The sequence below is a fragment of the Nymphalis io genome, chromosome 6 (genome assembly GCF_905147045.1).
Source record: "Nymphalis io chromosome 6, ilAglIoxx1.1, whole genome shotgun sequence".
Taxonomy (NCBI): domain Eukaryota; kingdom Metazoa; phylum Arthropoda; class Insecta; order Lepidoptera; family Nymphalidae; genus Nymphalis; species Nymphalis io.
In genome coordinates, this window is record NC_065893.1 from 1,853,376 (window position 1) to 1,879,602 (window position 26,227).

At 32.3% G+C, this 26,227-nt stretch overlaps 1 protein-coding gene across 1 annotated transcript in view; it reads right to left on the bottom strand.

The window, feature by feature from the left end:
- The window catches only part of LOC126769175 (uncharacterized), a 62,447-nt gene that overhangs the window by 18,616 nt on the left and 17,604 nt on the right, over positions 1 to 26,227 (bottom strand). The window contains exons 2-3 of the mRNA XM_050487818.1: positions 15,609 to 15,716; positions 5,008 to 5,127 (exon numbers count right to left, since the gene is read on the bottom strand). Of these exons, the coding sequence (XP_050343775.1) occupies positions 5,008 to 5,127; positions 15,609 to 15,674 (186 nt within the window). The 5' untranslated portion in view covers positions 15,675 to 15,716. The remainder of the gene's footprint in view (positions 1 to 5,007; positions 5,128 to 15,608; positions 15,717 to 26,227) is intronic.

Here is a 26,227-nt window from a genome sequence, read left to right on the forward strand (position 1 = left end):
TGAATCTTAGCCGATGAACGTGGGTTCAAACCCGGGCAAGCACCTCTGAATTTTCATGTGCTAAATTTCTTTTATAATTCATCTCGTGCTTTTCGGTGAAGGAAAACATCGTGAGGAAACCTGCATGTGTCTAATTTCATCGAAATTCTGCCAGATGTGTATTCCACCAACCCGCATTGGAGCAGCGTGGTGGAATAAGCTCCAAACCTTCTCCTCAAAAAGGGAGAGAAGGCCTTAGCCCAGCAGTGGGACATTAACAGGCTGTTACTGTACTGTATAGCCTTGCAAAACAAATTAATAAATACTTCTTTATAATATTTATGTCATTATAATTTCGAATCTACATTGTTCTGTATTACGAGTTAACATATTTTGTTAAAGTTTATTCAACGTTGATTACTATCAAAGAATACTTTGATGAAAATAACTTGGATACCTTTAGGGCATTTCTAATATAATTGTATTTAGTTTCTGTCGAGACTTGAAGCCTTCCAACTATTATCTAGTTGGAAGGCTTTTATCGTGGGTAGCATTTAATTCAATTAAATGAATAAGAGCATTATTAAGCTGACAAGTACGTACGAGAAGTTTGTTTAAAAAAAAAAACACCCAAGAGCTAGCGTTTATTTAGCCCAAAGGCTGAGTCTAGCGGTGCAGAGAGGCAATAGTGCTAGCGTCTTGGATACAATGCCACTGGACAATTTGTATGTGTATTTTGCTTTTCTTTTTAATTTTAATTTTATATATTATAAAAATGACTGTACATATTTTCCTTAATAAACTAAATTGAGTATTATATTTTATTTATTAACAGCAAAATGTTTATTTTTATTCTTGAAACCCATAAAGCCTTGATAATAAAAAAAAATGTAAAATTATGAATCATGAATACTAGATAGTAATTTTCTTCTACCAAATGGCTAGTCATCAAATGGTTATAGTCATGAAATGGAATGTCCCTTATTGCAAGAGAAAAAAATTATGAAAGTCAATGGAAATGCAAGAGAAAAAAATTATGAAATGTAAATCCAGTTAAATTTTAAATCAATTTATATCAATAATAATCAGCGATTCGGAAAATTTATTATATTGACGTGAGCTAAAACAATGAGGTTAGTTTTATTTTCATTTTTAAATAGAAAAAAAAATATTGTTCTGTTTTAATAAATCAAATAAATAGTAGTCTGATTTACTTTATAATGTATAAACCTTTTTTTATTAAATTCGATGGCTGGTAGCGTTTGTTTATGGATATTGACACTGAAACTACTGACTGTGATTTTTTTTTTATAGAATAGGAAGGCGGACGAGTATATGGGCCACCTGATGGTAAGTGGTCACCAAACGCCCTTAGACATTGGCATTGTAAGAAATGTTAACAATCGCTTACATCACCAATGAATATAGTGATGGTACTTATACCATCAATGTCATGCATAACCTTTGTGCCGTGATCCACTGCCTCACTTAATCTTCAAAATCAAAAACATGAAGTTTACGTTCGAATAATGAATGGGCGTTATCCACCTAGACAGACTTACACAAAGCCTAATGTAATTTATTAGATGAGAATTAAAAAAATATATTTTTATTAATTTGTCAAAAGTACTTGTTTCTTAAAGTATTTATGGCAATAATAAGACTCTCTGCGAACATGTTTATGTTCTCCTGTCACCAGCGAGGCCAATAAGACAGAGTGTACAATTAATTAAAGTTTCAATTGCAAAAGGCACAAAGATAATTCGGAATTTGAAATGAATGTTATATTATCTTGGTCAACTTAATTTACTATACATAATGTTATTATGTAAGCGATAAGACCGTCGTGTACATCTTCTCTTTGTGCTTCTATTTTGTAATATGGTGTACAATAATGAGTATTTGATTTGATATTATTAAAGAAAATGAACTATAGTGTATTTTTGAAAAACAAATCTTTTAAGCACTTAATATAATTTACATAAAAATTCTTTTACTATGATTTTTAATTTTAGGAGAGTTCAACCACTCGTATATATCTACGTATATACTCGTATATGAAAAATATAAAATGATGTGTTATGGTTCGTGAGCTTATCAGGGTAAGTGAGTCAGTGTAATTAAAGACACAAGGGATATACCAACATGACATTCCATGCTTAGCAACGCGTGACAGCGTAGTCCAGCTGCTCGTTTGCCTCTTTATAACGAATTAAATAAACACGAGAGGTCACCACGAGAGGTCAGAAGCATCTTAATTGATAGTTATTAAAATAATTAAAGAAAGTCATGTGGACTTAAATAATAACAAAATAGAGTTTTTTTTAATAAAATACATATACTTTTTTATTATTTTACTAATATATAGCAATGAATTTTATAATATACGCGTCACGCTCACACTAAGGAAGTAAAGAGCGATAGCGGAGATGGGACGGAAGAAACCGCCATGTCGTTTGCCGTCACGGCATACGATACGACCAATACAAAGCGCGCCAATAGATATTTTACATCAAAAACGTATAACAAAAATTGAATGATATCTAATCCAGATAGCGACTTGGAAGCTTATAATAGAATCGTAAGTGTATTTTGCTGACGTCATTGTTTCGATATAAAACATACATTTTTTATGTCAAATCTATTTTAATACTCAGATATATCTAACACTGAGCCTTTTTATAAATTTCCACATATCTCATGAAATATGTATAGATTGGTCTCTAAATCCACGTATGTGAGTCATAACATTTTATATTAAAACGGTAGACGACGTCCTTGATTTTAAATTTTAAACTGTACAGGCTTTATCCTTGTGTAATCCTCGAACTCAAAATATTATATAAATCTCACTGATATATAGCTAGATAATTAGCGCATTATAAACGTACGAAATCTCCAGTTTATAAAAAGTATATCTCTATTATATGTAAAAATTTGAGACGAATTTTTGATTATGAATTTATATATATTATTTTTTTCTGTTATATTTTGTGACAATTCGACTTAATTTTTTTCATTAATCTTCATTTATATTAAGTATTAGGCCTGGGTGATGCAATTATTTATACCTAAAAAAGAATATGAACCGTGATGATTCAGGACTTAATCATGCACTGAATCATGTGCTTAATCTTATGAAAATCCACCACGTGTATCCACCAATCCAGCATTAGAACAACGTGGTTGATTACGCTCCATACCTTCTCCTAAAAAAGGGTGAAAGACCTTAGCCGAGCAGTGCGACATTTACAATACTGTATAAGACTCAAACACTAAATATTAATAATATCCTGGGACATTATTCGCACAGCTGATCACAAACTAGGCAGAGATTGTACTATGGAAACCAGACAACTGATAAACTATATATACTACTTTTCTTTTGTAAATACATACTTATATAGATAATTACACCCAGATTCAGAACAAACAGTCAACAAATGTCTGTCCTGCGTGGGAATCGAACCCACAACCTTCGGCTTGAAACACAAGTATCTACCAACTGCGCCAACCGGCCTGTCTAAATATCTTATACATAAAAATGGTTGTTGTTAAATATGTTTGGTATTAATAGATATCAGCACCGTTGCTCCGTTCAACGTGAAATATCTCTCGTATACTTATATTTTTTATTTTCTATTTCTTCACTGTCGTGTCTGATGGATCGGCAATTCGGTACGAATGGAAAGAGTTCAGGCGCAGGACCAACGGCTTTACGTACTTTCCGAGGCACAGGTGTTCACTTCCTACTTTCAGACTCCGGGTTCGAGAATATTCGAAAGAAATACTTAATATTTTTATTGGACCGACCCAGGGCTTGTAGCCAGGATCTCATGATAAGATAATCCACTTTATACACAAGAATTAAACCAACGTTTAAAATTGAAACTCAGCGAGGTTTGACATAAACAAACTAACAAACATCACAAGTAACATAGAAGCATGTAAACATTATACATATAACGATATATGTATACGTATAAAACAAATATTTCAGTTTTCAATTACTATTGCAATGCAAAATCAATAATATCGGATACCAGATATATTCAATGCAATTATCTGATTCGGTCGTGAATACGAATACAATGATATTGTAGGAACATCTACATCAATTGTTACGATGATATTCTACGATATTTGCATCAATAATTGCTTTGTAATCGGCATTGAATCCAGCTATTGTTTAATATGAGCTATAAATTGTTGATGTTATATTTGTGTGTATGTATATTTTTGATTACTAATTACCACCTTCACGGATTTTTGTTTAGCCTAAGGGTCGACTGGCAGAGAATGCCTTCAGGCATTAATTATTTTTATTATTATTAAGTCCGCCTTTTGCTCCAACTACATATGTGGTTGTCAAAAAAGTCTTAAATAAATAAATAATTTTATTTGTTATTGTATGTATCAACACAAGAATAAATAGATTATAAAAAAGATTACTAACTCCGAGAATTAGTAAAAGTTACTAAAAAAATATTTGCTTGATATAACTTTGTAATTAATGGTGAAAAGACTATAGTGTTTTTTTATAGAAAAGGTGGTTGAGCAAAAGGCCTACCTGATGGTAAGTGGTCATCCATAGACATTAGCGCTTTAAGAAAAATTAACCATCCATTGCATCAACAATGTGCCATCAACCTTGGGAACTAAGATATTATGTCCTTCGTCTCTGTACTACTATTTTGCGGTAGAATATGAGTGGGTGGTACCTACCCAGCTTGCACAGTCCTACCACCAAGTACGTTCCTTGCCGGTTCTAGTTGTAGAATCTATATTTGTAAAATGACTATTTAAAAGAACTTGAATAAAGTTTATTTTTTCAGATTATATTCATAAAATAACAACAGAAACTAACTTATTAATATTTTACTTAAACGTTCAATAATAATATCGTAAAGTAATTTGATTGATTTCAGTGAACGCTCCCGAAATATTACAGTAATGAATATTATATTAGATATTTTTACAATATGTTCCTTTATTTATTTAAAGGTTGAAATTAATTAAAATGATTACCTGTAATACTCGAAGCCGCAGTACCAAAGCGAGCGGGTAGGTGAGAGCGTGACGGAAGATAGTGCCGTCTCTATCTGTTGTTAACGGCGCTCCTGATTCTTTGCGGTGTGACAGAGCTGCCTATAAAAAAATAACTGAAGTTTTTATTGATGTTTATCATTTTTTCATTATTATTGTGGACACTAACTAATTGAGCAAATATTACTCATTTTAGCAAAAACGAAATATCTGCTGTACGTGTTTAATTATTCATAAAAATATGTATAAAATTTTATTTAATCGGAACAAAGTGATATCTGCTGTTGTACTTGTTGTACGTGTTGAATATTAATTAATTATTAGTATGCTCTTGGAAAATTTTGCGCCCATGAAGTGTTTTATGGCAAAAAAAAATCCTGCAAGCTGCCACAATTGGTGATCTTCACTTTAAGCGTGGGTTTCAAGCTATCATTATAGGACAGTTTCGGGACTTGTTGGTTTCTACCAAATTAGGTGTCTTGTATTGGCGACAGGGAATAGATCAACGAAAAATCTATCGAATTTATTGACAAAAATTACCACCGGCGGCTCGACCCACGTGTGTGTGGGTGTCTTTTTTTTATAGATTTTTTTAAGAAGGTAGGTGGACATGCATAATGATTACCTGATGGTAAGTGGTCACCAACGCCCATAGACATTGGCAATGGAAGAAATATTAACCATCGCTTACATCGCCAATGCGCCACGAAATTCGGGAACTAAGATTTTATGTCCCTTGTCCCTGTACATTACACCGGCTTACACACCCTTCAAACTGGAACACAACAATACTAAATACTGCTGTTTTCCGGTAGAATATCTGATGAGTGGGCGGTACCTACCCAGACGAGCTTGCACAAAGCCCGATCACCCCAATTTTTTATCCTTTCACATGCGGACGAATCCGCGGATGGAAATTTCTAGTGACAATATAAAAAAAATATCTTATATTACTTATAAAAGAACGTCTGGAAGAAATCCGTTATAGAGGTAATCTTTCTTTTGTACTCAAATTTTTCATGTCAAATATTTTTAAGAACATTTTTGGTAAATAAATTATTTACTTACATTTATATTTAATCCATGTTTATATAAGTTCTCAAAGTATTACTTATAATATATATATATATAATATATATATATATATATATATATATATATATGTATATATATATATATGCTAATGTAATAATGGTAATGTAATATATGTAATATATATATATATATATATATATATATATATATATATATATATATATATATATATATAGCTTGTACCAGTCACCAATACATAGCCACCAGCACTGGTTTAAAATGCAAAAGTCACATATACTTTTAAGGGTTAAGAGCCTAGCGATGCAAAAAGGTTCGATACTACAAATGCAGTAATTATTATTTACTGATATATCCTTTATAAGCTGTGGAAACTTCACCGGTATCTGTGTTGCGAAAAAAAAAATTTACGGTTGTTTACCTAAAGATTGAATTTTACTGTTTCCCTTGAATATTAAATAATTAGAAATTTAAAAAACAAGGCGTTTCTATCTGCCTTACTCGAAGACGAAGTTTATCAACACGATTCTGGCTTATCTACACATGTAGTAACTATTAAATATTCACAGACACAAAAGAGCATAGTCCCTTGTTAGAGAACAATATTCTTAACCAAATCAAATTTGAACACAACACAAATCTTTGAATTCGGGCGATAAACACAAATTAAGCATATGAAAATTCAGTGGTGCTCGAGTTTGATCTTTGATTAAGTCACGTGTTTAACTGGGCCACCTCGTCTCGAGATTATTTTTTACAACATCACTGTAATATATTATAGACCAATTTCGGTCACAGCGGCCGATCTCAAGAGAGATTAGCCAACTGCACAGAAAATATTATAGTGCACAATTGTGTACGCAAACGTAGGTGCACTCTCTATTCCCTAACTCTTATTATCCGATGGGACGGTAACGGACAAGACCGGAAAGAGTTCAGGCGCGGGACCAACGGCTTTACGTGCACTCCGAGGCACGAGAGTATACACACATCCAACTTCCAGACTCCGGGCTGCTACTGAGAATTTTCTGACAAAAAAACCCAATAACTTTTTATTGGCCCGACCTGAGAATTGAACCCAGGATCTCCGGGTCTGCGGCCTTACATCAAGCCACTAGACAACGAGGATGTAAATTACTCGGTCTATGAACCAGCTGGCTGCAGAAGTCAACGACATACCTTCAACGCCCGAGATGGGCCACTAAGCCAATGGTGTTTTCTGTTAAGAAAATCTATATTACTTCCATAGTGCAATTATCCAGAGCATATATAGAGCAATATATATGACATGTACAGATATCAGTAGGTATTTCATTGGTGACTTAAATAAATAAATGGATTCGTGCACATATTTTTTACTGCAATATTTCTACGTACATCTGTTCTAAATGACCTTTTAACAATTATCTTATAATTCAGAAAAATTCAATAATGATTGTGTATTATTATACTGGGTAATTGCATTACTGCTTTTGGATGCGTAAAGTCAGTTAAAAAGGGGATAACTTGAAAACGGTGGTAATCTCTGCCTGGTACAGCCCCCTTTTGACGCATGCGCATATCACCTGTAGTTTACACCATTGTATAAAAAGTCGAACTACATGTAATACGTACGTATAAATATCGAGCAGCTGAAATTGGTAAGTAAAATATGTTTTTTTTTATTAATAAAATTAAAAAAAATTAAGCTGTATTTAACTGTAATCTTTGACATTCTATCCTTCTATCATAATAGAAATTGCCTATGTGGGTCTGCGAAAAGAATATTATGTTAGCAATTAAATATGACGTAAAATAAATAAATATACAAATTATTTTGTATGAGAGTCGTCGTAGTTAGTTTGAACAATTTTTACATATAAACACGACCTAGAAAATCATTGAATAAAGTGAAAAGAGATACGATATGACTGTACCCCACTTCCGGAGCGAACATGTATTTTTCAATAAAAAACGCCCCAAAAAATATGTATTTTTTATACAAATGAAAGGTTTCAACAAAATCAAAAAATTGTATTTTCCAACTAAAACTTTTCACCAATATATTTTTAATGGTAAATGGAAATAGGAAAACTTTATGTACTTTTTAAGCCTTCTCGATTTACATATTCAGTACATATACATTCAGTACATAATATATTTATATTTTATTGGGTTTTAGTATTGATCTTTGAAGTTTTATTTTACCTGGAGTAAGATTTTTGTCATCTATGACTGTTATGTAAGAATAAACACGATACTCACCGTAGAAAATGGTCGTGAAAGTCAGAGAGTGATATGCGACATTGATCATAATAATTATAACATTTCATGAATATACGCATCAAAATAGTATATCACAATAAGTTAGTTGTCAAAATTTCACGGGTTAGTAATTAAATTAGTTCTTATAGAATGTCATAACCGTACAGTAAAAATCCGCAAATATTCCACTAGTGGAGGAAAAGGTTTCGAGTCCATTTCACCATTGCTCGACTGTGAGTTAATATTTACAAGCAATCGAATTTCCTTTGGTACAATCAGGTTGCAGAGATGATGATGATGATGATGATGATGAGGAATCAGAGATGAGCATAATATGAATTATAAACAAAAATAAATCACATTAAAATAAATTGTTATGGATTTTTGGCAATTTTTGCTAATCCAAATTTTCTATCATCCGTGCAACCTTTCGTAAAAATATTGTACATTTTAACAATTTTACAATTGTTAACCCTAAGCAGAATATGTAAATATGTAAGTTAAGTTTATTTTCTTTGAAATAGGTAGTTGAGAATTGAGTCACCAATGAGTGATTCGGATGATGAACACGCAAAAGCGACTATCAAAAAAGATGAAACTGACTCCTCAGGATCTAGCTATGCTGAAGAAGAACGAGTTGAAAATGAGCCATATAAAACAGGTATATGTATAGCCTTTATTTACTCCAAAATTTATCTCCCTTAATTTAATACCAATTTTACCCTATACTTTTACAGTTAAAATGTATGTTATTATGGCAAAAGTCTAATTTGTTCTAAATTGCACGGTGATTGAGAAAGTAATATGGGATTATAAACATGGGTGATGTCGCATTGATGTTGACTACTTATTATAAGGTGGTCTGTACTATTATATAGATCATCATAATATAGTAAATTCTTGTAAAAAGTAAGCAAAATATAAAAACAAAAAAATAGTACTTTTACTTGAAAATGTTCTTAAAATATGGTATCGATAAAAAATATAATTTATATTCATTTATATTATATATATATGTTTATTACACAGAAACACATAAGTTTTATATTAAGGTTACAATGAGTTAAGGGCGCCCAATCGCTATATCAAAATCTACCAGGTGATTTGATAGAAAATGTTAAGAAATTACAATCAAAATAATCTTACAAGAATTTACTACATTATAATTATGAATGTATTTCTAACCCTTTTCTGTATGTCCAATCTTACTTTACCATAAGTTTTCTGTGTGAAATCGCTATTAGTTATAGTTTATTAAAAGTAAAAAGTAACAGCCTGTAAATGTCCCACTGCTGGGCTAAGGCCTCCTCTCCCTATTTGAGGAGAAGTTTTGGAGCTTATTCCACCACGCTGCTCCAATGCGGGTTGGTGGAATACACATGTGGCAGAATTTCGATGAAATTAGACACATGCAGGTTTCCTCACGATGTTTTCCTTCACCGAAAAGCACGAGATGAATTATAAACAGAAATTAAGCACATGAAAATTCAGAGGTGCTTGCCCGGGGGTTTGAACCCACGTTCATCGGTTAAGATTCACGCGTTCTTACCACTGGGCCATCTCGACTTCATTATTAATTTTATTTCGAGTTTATTAGTGGTAATTAATTTTATCTCTTATAAAATAACTTTTATACTAATTGCGTACAATAGAATTTAGCTTAGATAGCTATTGTAAAAGAATTTTATAAAATAGCATACCCTGATATATATATTATTATATGGTTCGGCAAAAGCACGAATCATTACTTTTGAATTTCATAAGTTAGAGTCCGCGCTGGCAAAAGTCGACTCTTTTTGACATGTTTTATTCACAAACATGGAAAACACTTATATGTCACGTTTCAGAGAATATTATAATAATAGTAATATTAAAATGGCATTCTCTGTACAGGAAAACATACGGAATTCTGTGACTGAATCTTAATCGCTTAGTAATATGTCACGGTAACATAAATATAATTTTCTGATAATTATTGCAATAAATGTTATTGAACAAATATCACCACCATTATAAAACAAATTCCCATATCGCGACTGTCTGTCTGTGTGCACGCGATATACGCAAAAACTACAGAACGGATTATCATAAACGCGAAATTAAGTGTATAATTCAATATGGTTTTGTGAAAATTGGCTGAAACGTGACGATATACATATGTTGAAGTCGTCGGAAACAATCATGCCGACTGGGAGTTTTACTGACGTGTGCCGAGTAAACCATTATAGTTATGTGTATTACGATATAAATGTTCTTGTAGACTTTTATTCAGCCCGTGCGAAGCCGAGGTAGGTAATTAGTTGTACAAAAAATATATTATAACGGTAACATTTATTACGATAACGAACTAAGGTACGCTTTTTTGCAACAGAAGCAGTTTCAATAATGACGGGAAATTTTTTTGTTTTATAAAATTTTATTTGTCTTTTTTTAATACCTAAGTTTTACTCGTGACTTTTTAAATAAAACTTGTTTAGATTTTTACTTTTATTACATATAATAGATGGCCAATATGTATAGATATGTTTAATATTATATTTCTAAAATATTTGATAACATAAATCTGAACCTTAAACCAACTGAGAATATTGAGGAAAGATGAGAACCTAACAATAAGTAAAGTTTTATTATAAGACAAATTATTATATACTCGTACTAATAAATACAAACTGGTTTATTTATCAACGGTTTTACCTATGAATGTCGTTTAGGAGTGCTTAGTTAAACAATAATATGTCTTCTTATATCAAATGTAAAATCAATTATTGCAGAAAGAAAAAAATCTAAGTTCAACTACATACTCGCTAAACAACGTTTAACAAGTATATAAGAGTCTTATATAAAGGCGGTTAGTAACTAAGACCTTTTCCTTCAAATTTGATGAAATAAAAAAGGTAATGTCATGTCAACATTTATACATCAAGTATAGCATCAATGGTGATTATTAGTGCTGTTTATTTAAAAAAATAATTTTTATAAACATTTGCAGATACATCAGCACAAGAAAAAATGACATCAACGCAACCTTTGCCTCGGAGAAAGAGATTCATACCAAAATATGATGTTGACGGTGTATATAAAGTGGTAATTGGTGAAGAAACACAAATCCAAATCGAAATGGTAGTAGGAACTCACGTTAATGCTCAATATCCTTGGAAAGGTATAAATAAATCTAAAATAATGGAAACTATTGAAATAGGTGGTGAATTATCTGAATTTTACCCTCTGAAAGAGCACATACAAAAATATACCGATGACGTTGTATTGATGGGGTACATTGTAGATGAATCTAACGATGTTGATGAATTTTATGTATGTTGTACAACTGAAGCAAGAGATCACTGTAAGCAACAATCTGATAGGTATATAAAGAGACAAGAGAAAAAATTAGAAAAAGCCGTTCAGAAGAAACCTAGACCTTGGAAAAGTCTTGGTAGTGAAAACGAGTTAAGGGAATTACAACCCATAAATACAAGGCCACTATTAGAAATAGAAATTAAAACAAAGTTTCCAAAACAGTACGAACCCGATAGGTTTAGGGTAAGAGATACAAGTTCCATTCGAGATGGGTATATAGAATTGACTCCTTATAGGCAAAAGTTTAATAATGTTTTTCGACGTAGAGTTGATTGTGCTACTCAAGCGAGTCCATTTACAATTCATAATTATGCACAAACTGAACTGCGCTACCCGCAAAATATGTGGACTCAATCAATTGCTGACGCTATGGGTGGGGTCGAGGATGCCGATGCTGGCGGAGATGTGGGTCAAAATAAGCTAAAAGAAAAAAATATAAAAGAAGAAAAGAGTTCTGATGAAGAGGATGATAAGGTAACAGCAACTCCTGATGAAGTTGGCTTACAAACTTTCAAAAACGCCTTAAAAAATATGCGTAGGCCTTCATATCTAAAAAAAGTTAATAACTTTATGCGTGAAAAGAATATCGAAATGGACGCTATTGTGGAACTGAATACTGTAATGGACATTTATTGCAACGATTATCCTAATTTAATAGCAGAAAAAACAGTGGACGTTTATGATACGATGACTTTTGAAGAGTATGTTTGTTTTACTGATGTGAGAGCAAAAGATAAGTATATATCATCCGCTGTCTTTCATCCTATGTGGTCTGGAATAGTAGCCATATCGTATTCTGATGATTCACCAACAGTAATGAAAAGCGTAGGTATTCGGCCCGATCCAATACAAAGAGCCGTATATGGAATAAATCCTGTTTTGATATGGAGTCATATTGATAGTTTATTACCAAAATTATACTTGGAATCACCAAGAGAAGTTTTAGTGTTGTCGTTTTGTCCTTTCGATGAGAATATATTAGTCGGCGGATGTATTAATGGACAAATTGTTGTGTGGGATATAACAAATAAATTAGAAAATGTCGAAAAAATAGAAATCTTAAGCGAAACAAGAGAAAAATATAAAATTGCTATGAATGCACACATGGGATGGATGAAGAATGTTCAAGATAACGCTGTTGTACAATCAACTGCTTTAAGTAATTTAATGACAAGTCATTATGGTCCTGTAACTGCTATTAATTGGCTTTCTCCCAATTTCAGCGTCACTTCAACCGGTTTAACTTCAGTATTAACCGGTGCTAAAAAATCTATCATGTTTTTAACAGGGTCCGAAGATGGTACAATTCTGATTTGGAATTTATCAGTCGAAAACGTAACGCTTTTTGAGGGTAAAAAAGTTAAGAAATCTAAAAGAATACATAAAAGACCATCAGGATTGTTAGTTGACGTTTCACCTTATAAAGTGTTAGACCGTAATTTGCAGCCGTGTTATAAACTTTTATTGGGTGAAGCGGGAAACCCACAAACTTTACCCCTTCAAAGTTTTGGGATGAATTTACCTGTAATTAAGTATTCATATGTTCCTAGAAATACGGGGACGGGGAGAAAATACTTTGATTGTGACATAATAACTCAAAATGAATCTGAATTGAACACTATTCTTTATTGCGGTTCCCAGCATGGTGGATTAGCCCGAATTACATGGGAAGGACATGAATTTAATACCGGCGAAGTAGTGAACTCGGAGTATTGCGATATGAAATTTAAATGCTACATTCATGATGGTATTATAACTCAATCACAAAAAAATCCCTTTATCACTCAAATCACATTAACTGTAGGTGGTAAAATATTTGCAATATGGTCTGATAAATTAGAGGATCGACCACTAATCTGGAAGAAGCGACCTTATCGTTTGACCGATGGAACTTGGTCATTATATAAACCAAGTTTACTGTTTATAACTACTTCTGAAGGAGATTTAGAAACATGGGATTTGCTTCTTAGAAGCGATCAGCCGATAGCGATTCAAACTTTATCCGGTAATATGCTTACTAGTGTAAGCTTACATACACTTCCATTAGCTAAAAATATTATAGGAGTAAGCGATGTAAATGGTTCCTTCAGAATGTTTTTATATCCTCCAATTTTCATGATTGAAAATCCAGCTTATATAGGACGCATGGAAAGTATGCTTATAAGAGAACTTAAAGTAATGCAAACCTTCATTGCATGGCAATCCAACTGGATGAAAAATAACCCCGAAATTTTACTTGAAATGAAAAGAAAAGAAGGGGAGCTATTAGCTCTAAAAGAAGAAGAAAAACGTAAGTTAAGAGAAGAAGAAGAAAAGAAGCTTGAAGAAGAAGCTGAAGCTAGGAGACAACAGAAACTGAAAGTTGTTGGTCCAGAAGAAAGATGGAAGAAAATAATACAGAAGCTTATAGAAAAAACTATTGCTGTTAAGAAAAGAATTAATAGAGCTGAACTAATTGAACATGAAAAACCATTGAGAGAACTCGAAGCACAGCGCCTTGAAAAAGAAAGAAGAATGCTTGAGATTATGAAAAACCAAAGAACGATTTTTAACGATACTGTAGCAATACTCTTTCCAGAAGCAATTAAAAAGGAAGAGAAAGTTAAAAAAAGTTATCTCTCACTTGATAAGCAAAGTCTTAAGCAATCTTACTTAGACGAATACGAAGAATTAAAAAATACAGCTAGTAAAACAGTTCGTGACCAACCGTTCAAAATTGATTTTTCTTGGGATAATACTTTGTTTGAAGGAAGAGAGCGAAGACAAGCGTTGAACGCTCATGAAAATTTTATTAAAATGCATAAAGATAGATTAGAGGAAGAAGGAATAGAGCCTAAATTATACACTTATTCAGTTGCAGAGGAATCTACTAATGAGGAATTTTCAGAAAATCAAAGCAAAGATGAGATCGAGTAACTGTTTTCTACTTTAAAATTATAATCATTTACACATTGCTTAATTGTACCTAAAGTAGTAAATAAATAATGTTTTTACTAACAGCGGCGCATTTTCTTTTATATTTATTTATAATCTTTTAAAGTAATAAATAGCTATATATATAAATTTTTGCCGAGATGGCCTAGTGGTAAGAACGCGTGAATCTTAACCGATGATCGTGGGTTCAAACCCGGGCAAGCACCACTGAATTTTCATGTGCTTAATTTGTGATTATAATTCATCTCGTGCTTGACGGTGAAGGAAAACATCGTGAGGAAACCTGCATGTGTCTAATTTCACTGAAATTCAGCCACATGTGTATTCCACCAACCCGCATTGGAGCAGCGTGGTGGAATAAGCTCCAAACCTTCTCCTCAAAAAGAGGTGCGGAGGCCTTTAGCCCAGCAGTGGGACATTCACAGGCTGTTACGGTACGGTACGGTATATAAATTTTTAATATATGTTTTTTTAAATATTTAATAATAAAAAAATGGAATAAGAAACATTAAAGTCAATTTTTTTATTGAACAAAACTGCGACATATTTTTACTTTACTGTCGCATTCGGAAATTGACTTATAAAATATGAGGGTCTTACAAATAACGTAACATACAACCTATATGTGACCAATAATAGTTTCTTTTAAAATGAGATATATTTTCAGGACAAGGAAAGGAAAATAGTTTTTGTTGATATAGGACCAAAGAAGTTACAATGTTTTATTGTGGTGTAATTACAGGCACAAGGGACATAACATCTTAGTTCCCAAAGTTGGTGGCGAATTGGCCATGTAAGCAATGGGTAACATCTCTAAAAATTCCAATGTCTATGGACGTTGGCGACCACTTACCATAAGGTGGCCCATATGTGCCATTTTTATTGATAGCATTAATCTACGTCAATAGTTACTAAATATGGTGAATGCCGAATGGTTTTGTCTTTGCCTATTTATAAACAGATAATATAATAAATGTATGTGATATTTCACTTACCACATTCAATTGCTCCATATCGTCGTCACAAGTAAATGTTGGGGTCGCACATAATTTACGCTTCATAGGTAATATCGTGTGATCCCACAAAAGAGATCACTTTCACATCTGAAAAGAAAAAGAGGAAAATTTATTACGTGCCGTCTGGAGGCTGAAAGGAATCATTGCCATTGTGTTATTTAAATTGAATTTGTGGGAAGATATTTATCTTAATGCTAGGCATTAAAGGCTAATAAGATACACGGATTACACACGTATTGGTTCGTAAATGAATTATAATATAAGCATATAAGCATGTGATGACTTCCTAGCCGATTTTTGCCACGACGGTCAAACTCAAAGGAGTCTAACTGTGCAGATTATTAAAGTATTATAGTGAGTGTGTGTACAAACACAGGTGCACTTTCTATTGCCTCACTCTCATAATCCGATGGGACGCCAAATCTGACTTGAAAGAATTCTGGCACTGGCTTTACGTGCTTTCCGGGCTGCTACTGAGAATTTTTTGACAGAACGACCCAATAGCTTTTATCGGGCCGACTTAGGGCTTGAACCCAGGACTTCGGGATCTGCGGCCTCATCTAGTCATAAGATCAACGAGGCAGTCAATTGTGTTAAAATTTGTATGAAGCTTAGAGACTACTAATTCCACCCAGGTCTCTAATGTTAACTGGAATCCTCCAGATCCCTTTTTGGGTTAAGTCCGTGTTTCTACACGAATAATGTACTTAAAGCGGACTTAATAATTAAAAACTGTAAGACTTTACTTAACTAATTATAATACTTATCATTTCAAATATAAAAATATATATAATATTGTTTTTTTTGTGTATAACATAAAAATATTAAAGAAATTAAACAAGTTAAAGTGTTGCGGCTGTAATAAAGAAATAAACTGAAATAAAGCTTAAAAGAATATAATGTCTAATCAGAATTTAATTTTAAGCAGTTTTACGATTGCGTCCTGCCTAATAAAATAACATCAAATACTTTTTATCACAAATAAATATGCATGCAGTCGAATCGCTGTAATAAGCTAGTTATTTATATAATTGTATACCATTGTTGTTTTTTTTATAATAATGTCCTCCGAGACCGATTTCGGCTACGGCGGCCAAGCTCAATAGAGATTATCCAATTGTGCAGGGAATATTATGGTGCACAAGTGTGTGTGCTAACACAGGTGCAATCTCTATTCCCTAGCTCTCATAAGCCGGTGGGACACAGCAATCCGACACGACCGGAAAGAGTTCAGGTGACAGACCAACGGCTTTACGTGCTTTCCGAGGCACGAACGTGTACACACTTCCAACTTCCAGACTCCGGGCTGCTACTGACAATTTTCTGACAGAAAAGCCCAATAGCTTTTTATTGGCCCGACCTGGCAATTGAACCCAGGACCTCCGGGTCTGAGGCCTTACATCAACCAATCAATCAAGCAATCAATCTTATGATAAGTGGCCACCAGCGCCAGACATTCTCACTGTAATAATATTAAATATTCCTTACATCGCCAATGCTCCATCGACCTTGGGAACTCACCGTTCAAACCGGAACACAACAATTCTAAGTACTTCGTGTCAACATAATTTATATTATATGGTTTTCATGATGAATAATGTCATTCCTGCCAATAGCTAACATAAAATTGTTTTGAACTAATAATTCAAAAATATATATAATTATTTTTAGTAGTGATTTGTTATTTATTATTTTATAATATTTAAACAAACTCGATGTTTAAATATTATAAAAAAACAAAATGTATAATAAATTTTAAAATTTTAACGATTTCAACAAAAGAATTTCTATCAGTTTTTCCCTTACGTGATTTTTTAAGGAGCTACACGATCGTTATTAGAATGTTTTCGTGTATAAAATATTAAGGTACCAGTATTTTATTGATTTATCCTTGCTTTTATTTACAAATGATTTATTACTTGTTATGTACCAATTTTTAAGTTTTACGGTTTCCAGGTAAATAAATATATAGGTGTATAGGTGATTAGAACGCGTGAATCTTAACCAATGATCGTGGGTTCAAACCCGGGCAAGCACCACTGAATTTTAATGTGCTTAATTTGTAATTATAATTCATGTCGTGCTTGACGGTGAAGGAAAACATCGTGAGGAAACCTGCATGTGTCTAATTTCATTGAAATTATGCGACATGTGTATTCTACCAACCCGCATTGGAGCAGCGTGGTGGAATAAGCTCCAAACCTTCTCCTCAGAAGGGAGAGGAGGCCTTAGCCCAGCAGTGGGACATTAACAGGCTGTTAATGTAATGTAGGTGAATAGAATAATGATCATATTAATAATTTTAAAAACATTTACCAAATTCAATCCAAATTATGTCGTTTGATTTCAGTGGTGACTTAAATGCGAGTTTATGAGGTCACCGGACTCTTCTTCTCTCACTCATCTTATTGGCGTCTAAATGTAGACTGTAGACGCTTATTAAAAAAAAAGATGAATTTCAAAAAGCTAAAATAAATGTCGAAAAGTTACTTGGAGCTCGTTAAAAACAAGGATGAATAAGAAATTAATTATTCCAGCCGAGTCTTTACTAAATTAAAAGTGTTTAGAAAAGCAAGTCGCTTTTTTTCTTGATATTCCTTTACCTTTTCTTAATTGTGCTTATTTGTGTCTTGGGGTCTTGTTTTATTAGTAAAATAATGATCCGTTTCGTATTTTGCTTCAAAAAGGCACAGAACCCTATTCAAAAATAGAAACTCTATAAAGCAATTTGAGAAAACTTAACAGATCAGTCAGATATCGTAATTTGTTCATGTTATAAGAATAAGTTCATGGAATATTTCTTTTGAGGTTTGGGCCTAATAAAAAAAGGTAATTTACTGTATGAAAATATGTAAATGTGAATTTAGCAAAATTGGAAATTTCTAGATCTGTAATTATACTCAGACGTACTAACCGGTGAATAGCTTACAATGATTGCTCTCTATTGTTTTTCATATTAATAAGATTAACAGATTTAGATAGATGAAAATATTTATGTACTAGCTGACATACGTTGTCCTATCTTAGCTATGAATATTCAATTTGAACTAGAATAAATAATAACACATAGTGCTTATTGTACTGCTTTTTGATACATACATTGTTCGTTTTGTTTTCTGGTGCGTAAATAAATAATGTTGTTGGTTTTCCGACACGAGAACAGGCGACATACAATTGGCCATGTGAATAAAATTGATTTTTAACAATAGATACCACAAACACTTAACGACTGCTTCATCAGTATATTTTCATTAGCGTCTTTCGAACCAAAGTTTACGATGTTAGGAAACTCCTACGATGCAACAAGCAAATATAATATTTATTTTGAAATATTTGTGACAGTGTATTTTCGATAATAGTTAAACGTTTTAAGATTAAAATGTATTATTTTGTACTCTCGCATATTATTTTGTATATAGTCATATTATTAGTTTTTAATTTTATTTTTTATTGTGTTAGATAAACTGACTGGCAAGTGAATATCTAACTTATCGTCGCCAATGCGCTACCAACATTGGTAACTCAGATGTAATGTATTCTTGTGCCTGTAATTCCAAGATCGTTGTTTGTAACGATATATATATATATATAAATATGAATAAAATAGTTTATCGTGTAAAGCTTTGTTTTAGTAACGACTAAGTTCTACGCTGGCTGAGTAACGTGATAAAATAGACTGTTGAAATATAATTATGTAAAAAAATAAAATCCTTCAACGCTCTCGTTGAGAAATAAGTATTTTGTTTACCGAAACTATAAATTGTATTTTTTTATTTCAAAGTTTGCCCGGGCAAAGTTATTGCCTTTTAAATATCAAGAGCCAATGCCTTATAGAGTTTTATGTAATTATAATAAAACTGAACGTCAATCAAAGAAACAGTCACAAAAGTAGACTGTATTAGAAAAACTGGAAAAATGTGTAAATTATTTGATTACAAAGATCATGGCAGCTGTCAATAGTGTTTTAAAATGAAATTGGTTGGTTTTAACCTTAGATTTTGGTTTACTTGGTAGATTTCACCCACTCGTCATATATTCTACCGCCAAACAGTAATACTTATTATTATTGTGTTCTGGTTTGGAGGAGAAGTGAGCCAGTGTGATTACAGGCATGAGGGACATTACAACTTAGTTCCCATAGTTTGTAGACCATTAGTAATGGTAGGATGGTTAATATTTTTTACAATGCTGTGTGCAGAGGTGAACGCTTACCATCAGGTGGAGGTTCAGTAATTAAGGCAAGAAAGCTTAACAAACAAACATATTATCGAATTTTATAAATAATAATAGTAATGCATAGCGTGTTATTAAAGGGTCTAACTAAAGTTGTTATCTCACGTTAGTGCAAGGACATGCTATGTACGGGCATTTATATTTATTCAGTACAAAATCTCTGACTTATTCCCCCCGGCAACACGCAAATACACAAGCTACTACATAGCTTGTGAGCAATGTGAGCTAAATCTATACCTACATATATATACGAGCTTTACACAAAATATTTGGAGAGTCTGTTTAATAAATAGAAATTTACTTGGACAACATCTTTAATGACTGAATACATAAATTATAAAATTCGTTTCTTAGACTATTATTATTTCACAGTATTAATATTTCCGGGTTCTTATTATAATTGCGAGGGTCTACGGAATGGGGATAGGCCCTACGGAGGGAGGCTATATGCGTTCTCACATTGCGCCGACATTGGGAAATAATGATAGACTAGAATTGCTACAGAAAATGCTGAAGCGAATAAACATAACAAATGGTGCAAATATTCGTATCTAACTCCAAATTGGAATTTGCAAGACACTTTCAGAAAAGTATCCGGATCTCATGGGGAACCGGGTTCGGGCGGTGATTGCAGTCCTCGGCACGGATCGGAGAGGCTGCGGGATCGTGTAGATAAAACACATCCGCGGCCTCTCCCGTGCTGTGCTCCGCTCGTGACTCGGCGGAGCTCCACATACGCACGGTATTTTATTACCTATAAGATCGTAATATTAGAAAGCGCCTGTCAAAAAATTAATATACTACGTAATTCATAATATAACAATGTGTACATTCGCTAATCAACACTTAAGCTGTGTGATAGAATTAACTAAGCTGTATAAAAACTCCTTAAGTCTTTAATAATAGCCTGGGATATTATTCACAAACTAAGCAGAGTTTGTACAATGGAAACCAGAAAACTGATATATTACATATACTACTTTTCTTTGTAAATACATACTTATATATTTAATTACACCCAGACTCAGGAAAAACAGACATGTTCATGTACACAAATATCTGTCCTGGGTAGGAATCGAACCCACAACCTTCGGCGTGATAGGAAAGTATCTACCAACCACGCCAACCGGCCCGTTTATGGTTCGAAATCTCGAGTCATGTCATTAGAAAGTTATTAGGTGCGCTGTGTTATAGGTTAAGATGTACATAGTATATAAACAATTAATTAAGTAGCTTACTTATATGAATATACCAAAGTCCTAGGTTCAAAAACCCGCGTTGTGCCAATAAAAGGTTAATAGGTGTAGCTCTCAAGAAATTACTGAGTAGCAACTTGGAAGCAGTGTTTACATTACCGTGCCATGGAAAATACTGAAAGCCTAAATATTCCTGACAAAACAATTTTCTGTATAAAATATTCTCGAAACGGCTAAGCCGGTAACATTTTCTTAAGGCTTTGCCTTCAAGATTTGAATACGGCGGGCTTACTCATTATTTCACCAAGTAATTAACACAGCGCTACAGCTGTCTGTTGGATGTTGGATATATTTTAATGCAAATGTTTCACTGGAATAAAAGCTTACAAACTAAGATACGTCTAAAAGGCTGGAGATTTTTCTTGAAATGAACGATCTTGATATAAAAGTTAATTCGCTTTAAATAATTAAAATCTGTATTCAGCTCAATACACGCATTGCTACGGTGCATACAGACCCTAATCATTGTTTTTTATTAAACCTCTTATAAATAATTTATTTTTTAAATAAGACAACGTATAGCTTTCTCAAAAAATAAGAATTCAATTGGTTATCTATCGGTGAGGATAACAAGCAAAATAAACACAACAAGAATTGGCCAGTTTTCCAACGTTCCACAAATAAAGGTGAGTTTTCTCGTGGAATTCAAATGGAACCATTTTCGGAATATATACTGTACACAATATATATACAAAAAAATAATTAAATATCTCCCTTATTTTAGAGGTTTCTAAAACATTTCGCGTAACGGAAAAATAATATTGAAATAATTTGTGTCGTCTGGAATCTGGCTTATTTTTTTTTGCAGTTTGCATAAATTTCAACATAATGCAATCAAATTATCGTCAGAAATTTTTATTATTGAAAACTAGATTGAGAGGTGATTTAATTTATACATACGCTTTATAAGGATTTTAGTAATGTTAGGTGTATGTTGACATATTGCGTTTATTGTTCTGTCAACAGCAATGCAACGCATTGTTGTTTCGTTAAATAAATACGGAGGTTGTCAATTCATGGAATATTTTTTTATGTGTGTTCAGTTTTTTATTGTGATATCATATTTTTTAATATTCTTATTTTGTTAGGGAAACGGTATATTAGGGATGTTTGTTGTTAAGATTTAAAAAGATCTATTACCATTATCCTCAATTTACAAAGGCACTACACGTCGAATTGCTTACCAAATCTATATTTTGATTGTCTTTTATTGAAAACGAGATACTTCAGGGGCAGTTCTTTTAACTCCTTAAAGTCCTTTAATATTTAAGTTAAAATTAAAAGTATTATAAGATAGTAAAAATAAATATGTATGTATAAATAAATATGTATTTAAATAAATGTTTAAAATGTTTTAAGTATATTTTTTTTTATTGAATAGGAAGGCGGACGAGCATATGGGCCATCTGATGGTAAGTGGTCACCAACGCTCTTAGACATTGGCATTGTAAGAAATGTCAACCATCGCTTACATATCCAATGCGTCACCAACCTTGGGAACTAAGATTTTATGTCCCTTGTGCCTGTAATTACACTGGCTCACTCACCCTTCAAACCGGAACACAACAATATTAAGTACTGCTGTTTTGCGGTAGAATATCTGATGAGTGGGTGGTACCTACCCAGACGAGCTTGCACAAAGCTCTACCACCAGTTAAATGCAAATGCAGTCTTATTATTTTGTAACATTCATATTATCTTCAAAGTTGCAAGTTTAATGCATATTACACGAGTGTGTCATATATTAATGTATGTAAATTCCTTGTTTCTTGGAGAATGTGTGTGATAGATGATGTTTTATATTTTTCATATTTATATAATAAACATAGATTTGGAATTCTAAAACTAATTATTTTATAACCGGGCTTAGAATATATCCAAAAAACCCTTACCAATTACAATTAAAAACCTGAATATGTGTTCATTGGCGTATCACTGAAAGCGATAAGGATAAATAAATAGATGCAAAACATTTTCCTAAATTTTCTTTTATTCTGATAACGCTTAACCGAATCGCTATGGATACACCCATCGACATTAGCCAAGAATAACGCTATAAACAATGGAATTTAATAGAAAATAGCTGCCTGATGTATTAAATATGTAGACCATTATCTATTTCTGGCTCACTTCGCTTTGCAAACACCTCGTAAAGCATAAATATTATGATAGTGTGTACATAAAGCACGCCTATATGATGAATTGTAAGCATTTAATAAGCAATTGTGTTGCTTCATATATGTTTGATTTATCTTTTAAATTTAGAACACGGTTGCACTTGGTGGCCGGTTGCAAATAGGATTGCACTCACATTTACTGCTGAACATGTTCTTGACTGTATTATACCAATTATACCCGCACCAACTACAATTATATTATACTGGTGGTAGGGTTTTTTGCAAGCTCGTCACATTTCCAGCTGAACATGTTCTTGACAATGCAACTTCTGCACTAACAATAAAGCAAATTGTATTCCTTTTTGGGAACATTGCACTAATAATTCTACTATTTTTTTTGTATTATGTCTATTTCTAATTCTGCGTACGCTTTGTTATCTATGTATAGAGGGAAATTTATTTTACTTGCCATGAACTGGTTTTTACTTTTTAAATATTATGCATTTGTTATTTTTGATAACTGGCACATAACAATCCGAGTCAATGAAGACATTTTCTTCGTTGAGTCCAAAGAAAACTATTCGCATATAAATACTGTAATAATCTTAAAATTTAGACTGTCGTAATACAAGTAGGCATTAAGTTACAGTAAATAAATATCAAAGTAAATCTACACTAAAGGCAAGGACAATGCGTCCTTGGATTATTCGATTATCAGAAAAGGAAAAATGTGTGTGTCATATCCTGAAACAAATTTTTATTTTCTTTAATTACAATCCAAGGTTTTAAGGAAAATTAGTATGTAGCTATTCTTTTTCTATCTACGTTTCACATATTTTACAAAACATTTTTATATAAAAAAATCAAGAGATTGGATGAAATTTTGTGTTTTTTTTTCTATCGAGCAACGTTTTATTTTTTAATTTTTTGATTAAACACAATCCTTGAACTTATAATGTTTTTTAACTTTTGGATTTACCCATGCGAAATCGAATATATATTTCTTAAATAATATGTCACATATCCTGGGGAATGGATTCTGAGAAAATAGTCGACCACCACTACTCAACATCATCATATGACGCAGAACCTGCAAATGCAATAAGTTCGTATACTATTTCTTTACAAGAAGTTGTATAAGAGAACTAAATAAACTAAGTTTTTCTTTATAAAAGCGAACAAACTTATCGCCATGAAATCATATAAATACCATGTTTTATAACCTATAATATATTAAATGCCTCTTAAAAACTGGTATTGTCATTCAGTGTTTATTACCCAGCAGGATTATCAAATCTCTGCCAAGATACCCAAGTCATAGTATTATTGTGTTCCAGTTTTAAATTGCTCGCTGTAATTAAGTGGGCCTTAAGTGTGACAAAATTGTGACTTTATCTCTTAAGATAAAGTTTGTAGATTTGTAGTGGATTTGATTGGCTTTGACTAATATATATAAAACATTATATATTAATTAACTTACAATACTAATGTATTTAAATTATTAATGTAAAAAATATATATCGATCTCATGATAAAAATTGTAAGTTATAAAGTTGTACAGAATTAAATATACTACAAAATAAGTCCTAAACCTTTTTGTTGAAAAATTGCAAATGGCCGAGATATTGAGTTAAACAATTCCGCCTTAAATTCAAGATGGCGGCTAACGCAGAGTCGGAATTTGGTCACCATTTTGAATTTAGACTACCAATGATTTCCTATAAAGCTTAAATTGCTGATATTTTTTGCAAGATCATATGTTAACCCAATTGGGTCACGGGGTTGGCGTAAATACTAAGCCTGAGCCATAAAACTCAAGTCGGTACTTTTGAATAATGACTCATAGAATAGAAGTTCACGTCGTATATAATTAGAGAAAATAGGCCTTAATTCATTAAAGTTTTAATTAGAAAGTTGAATACCGTTGAAAGCATCATTAAAATTCATTCAGATGCATCCCAAGAGAAGGAAGTTCCGTCAGCGTTGATATTCAATTTGTGAAGATTCTTTGTCTAATTTTTTTATTTCGCATTCTAATTTTGAAATAGTTGTAAGTAATGAGGTTTGATATTTTCTCAATTGTACATTTTGGAAATGGTAATTTTCAATCAAGTGCAGCCTGTAATTAAGCTACTAGTCCAACGAAACAGTTAAAGTCTACAAAATTTGAATAAGGCAACCGACACTTTGCGGTAAAAGAATTAATAATTGGGATAAAAGCGGCACTTACAAAAAAATTGTTATTAGTGGCGAAGTAGATTTTAAATTTTGCAATGTATATAAAAAAATTGAATCTAAGTTATGTAAATTCACCGATAAAATGGAATTACGATTTTTTTAATGGAAAACATTTGAATCTGAAAGTTCGTTCAGCGGTTTTAAAGTTAAAAGAAACTACATAGTATAAATGTATATAAAATGTTTTCTTAGTAATCATTTTGTTTGTTCCAAGTTTATTTTGTTAAAATATTATAACACGAATAATATTTTCTGTATTATATTATTTATATGGCTGTATGCGTTAATTTCAAGAACTCCTTGATATGAATAAAATCTTAATTCGCTAGATAGCTCCTTTTTTCTAGGTTACGACAGAGTTTAAAAAAAAAGTTCTCGTTTAATATTTTCTTGTATTTTTAGTAATATAAAATGCTTAGTAATTCGATGTTGTTTTTGTCTATTTTATAATTTTTTTTTTAAGTAATCTTTTGCGTATACGGAAGTAATAGACGTTTGTTAAAACATATAAAGTAAACATTATTAATTTATACAATTATAATTAATAAAATGTATAGTTGTATAGTTTTTTAACAAAAGTATAACAATGTAGTTTGTACTTATGTCTTATAATAATGTTAGTCCAGAAGGACCAATATTTCAACAAAGAGCCCATGATATGCATTTAATGAAAATCTAGGCAATGAATAGCTTACGCAGAATGAAAGCATTCGCCAGGGGAGAGTCAAAACGATGCTATGCAATTTTTTATATA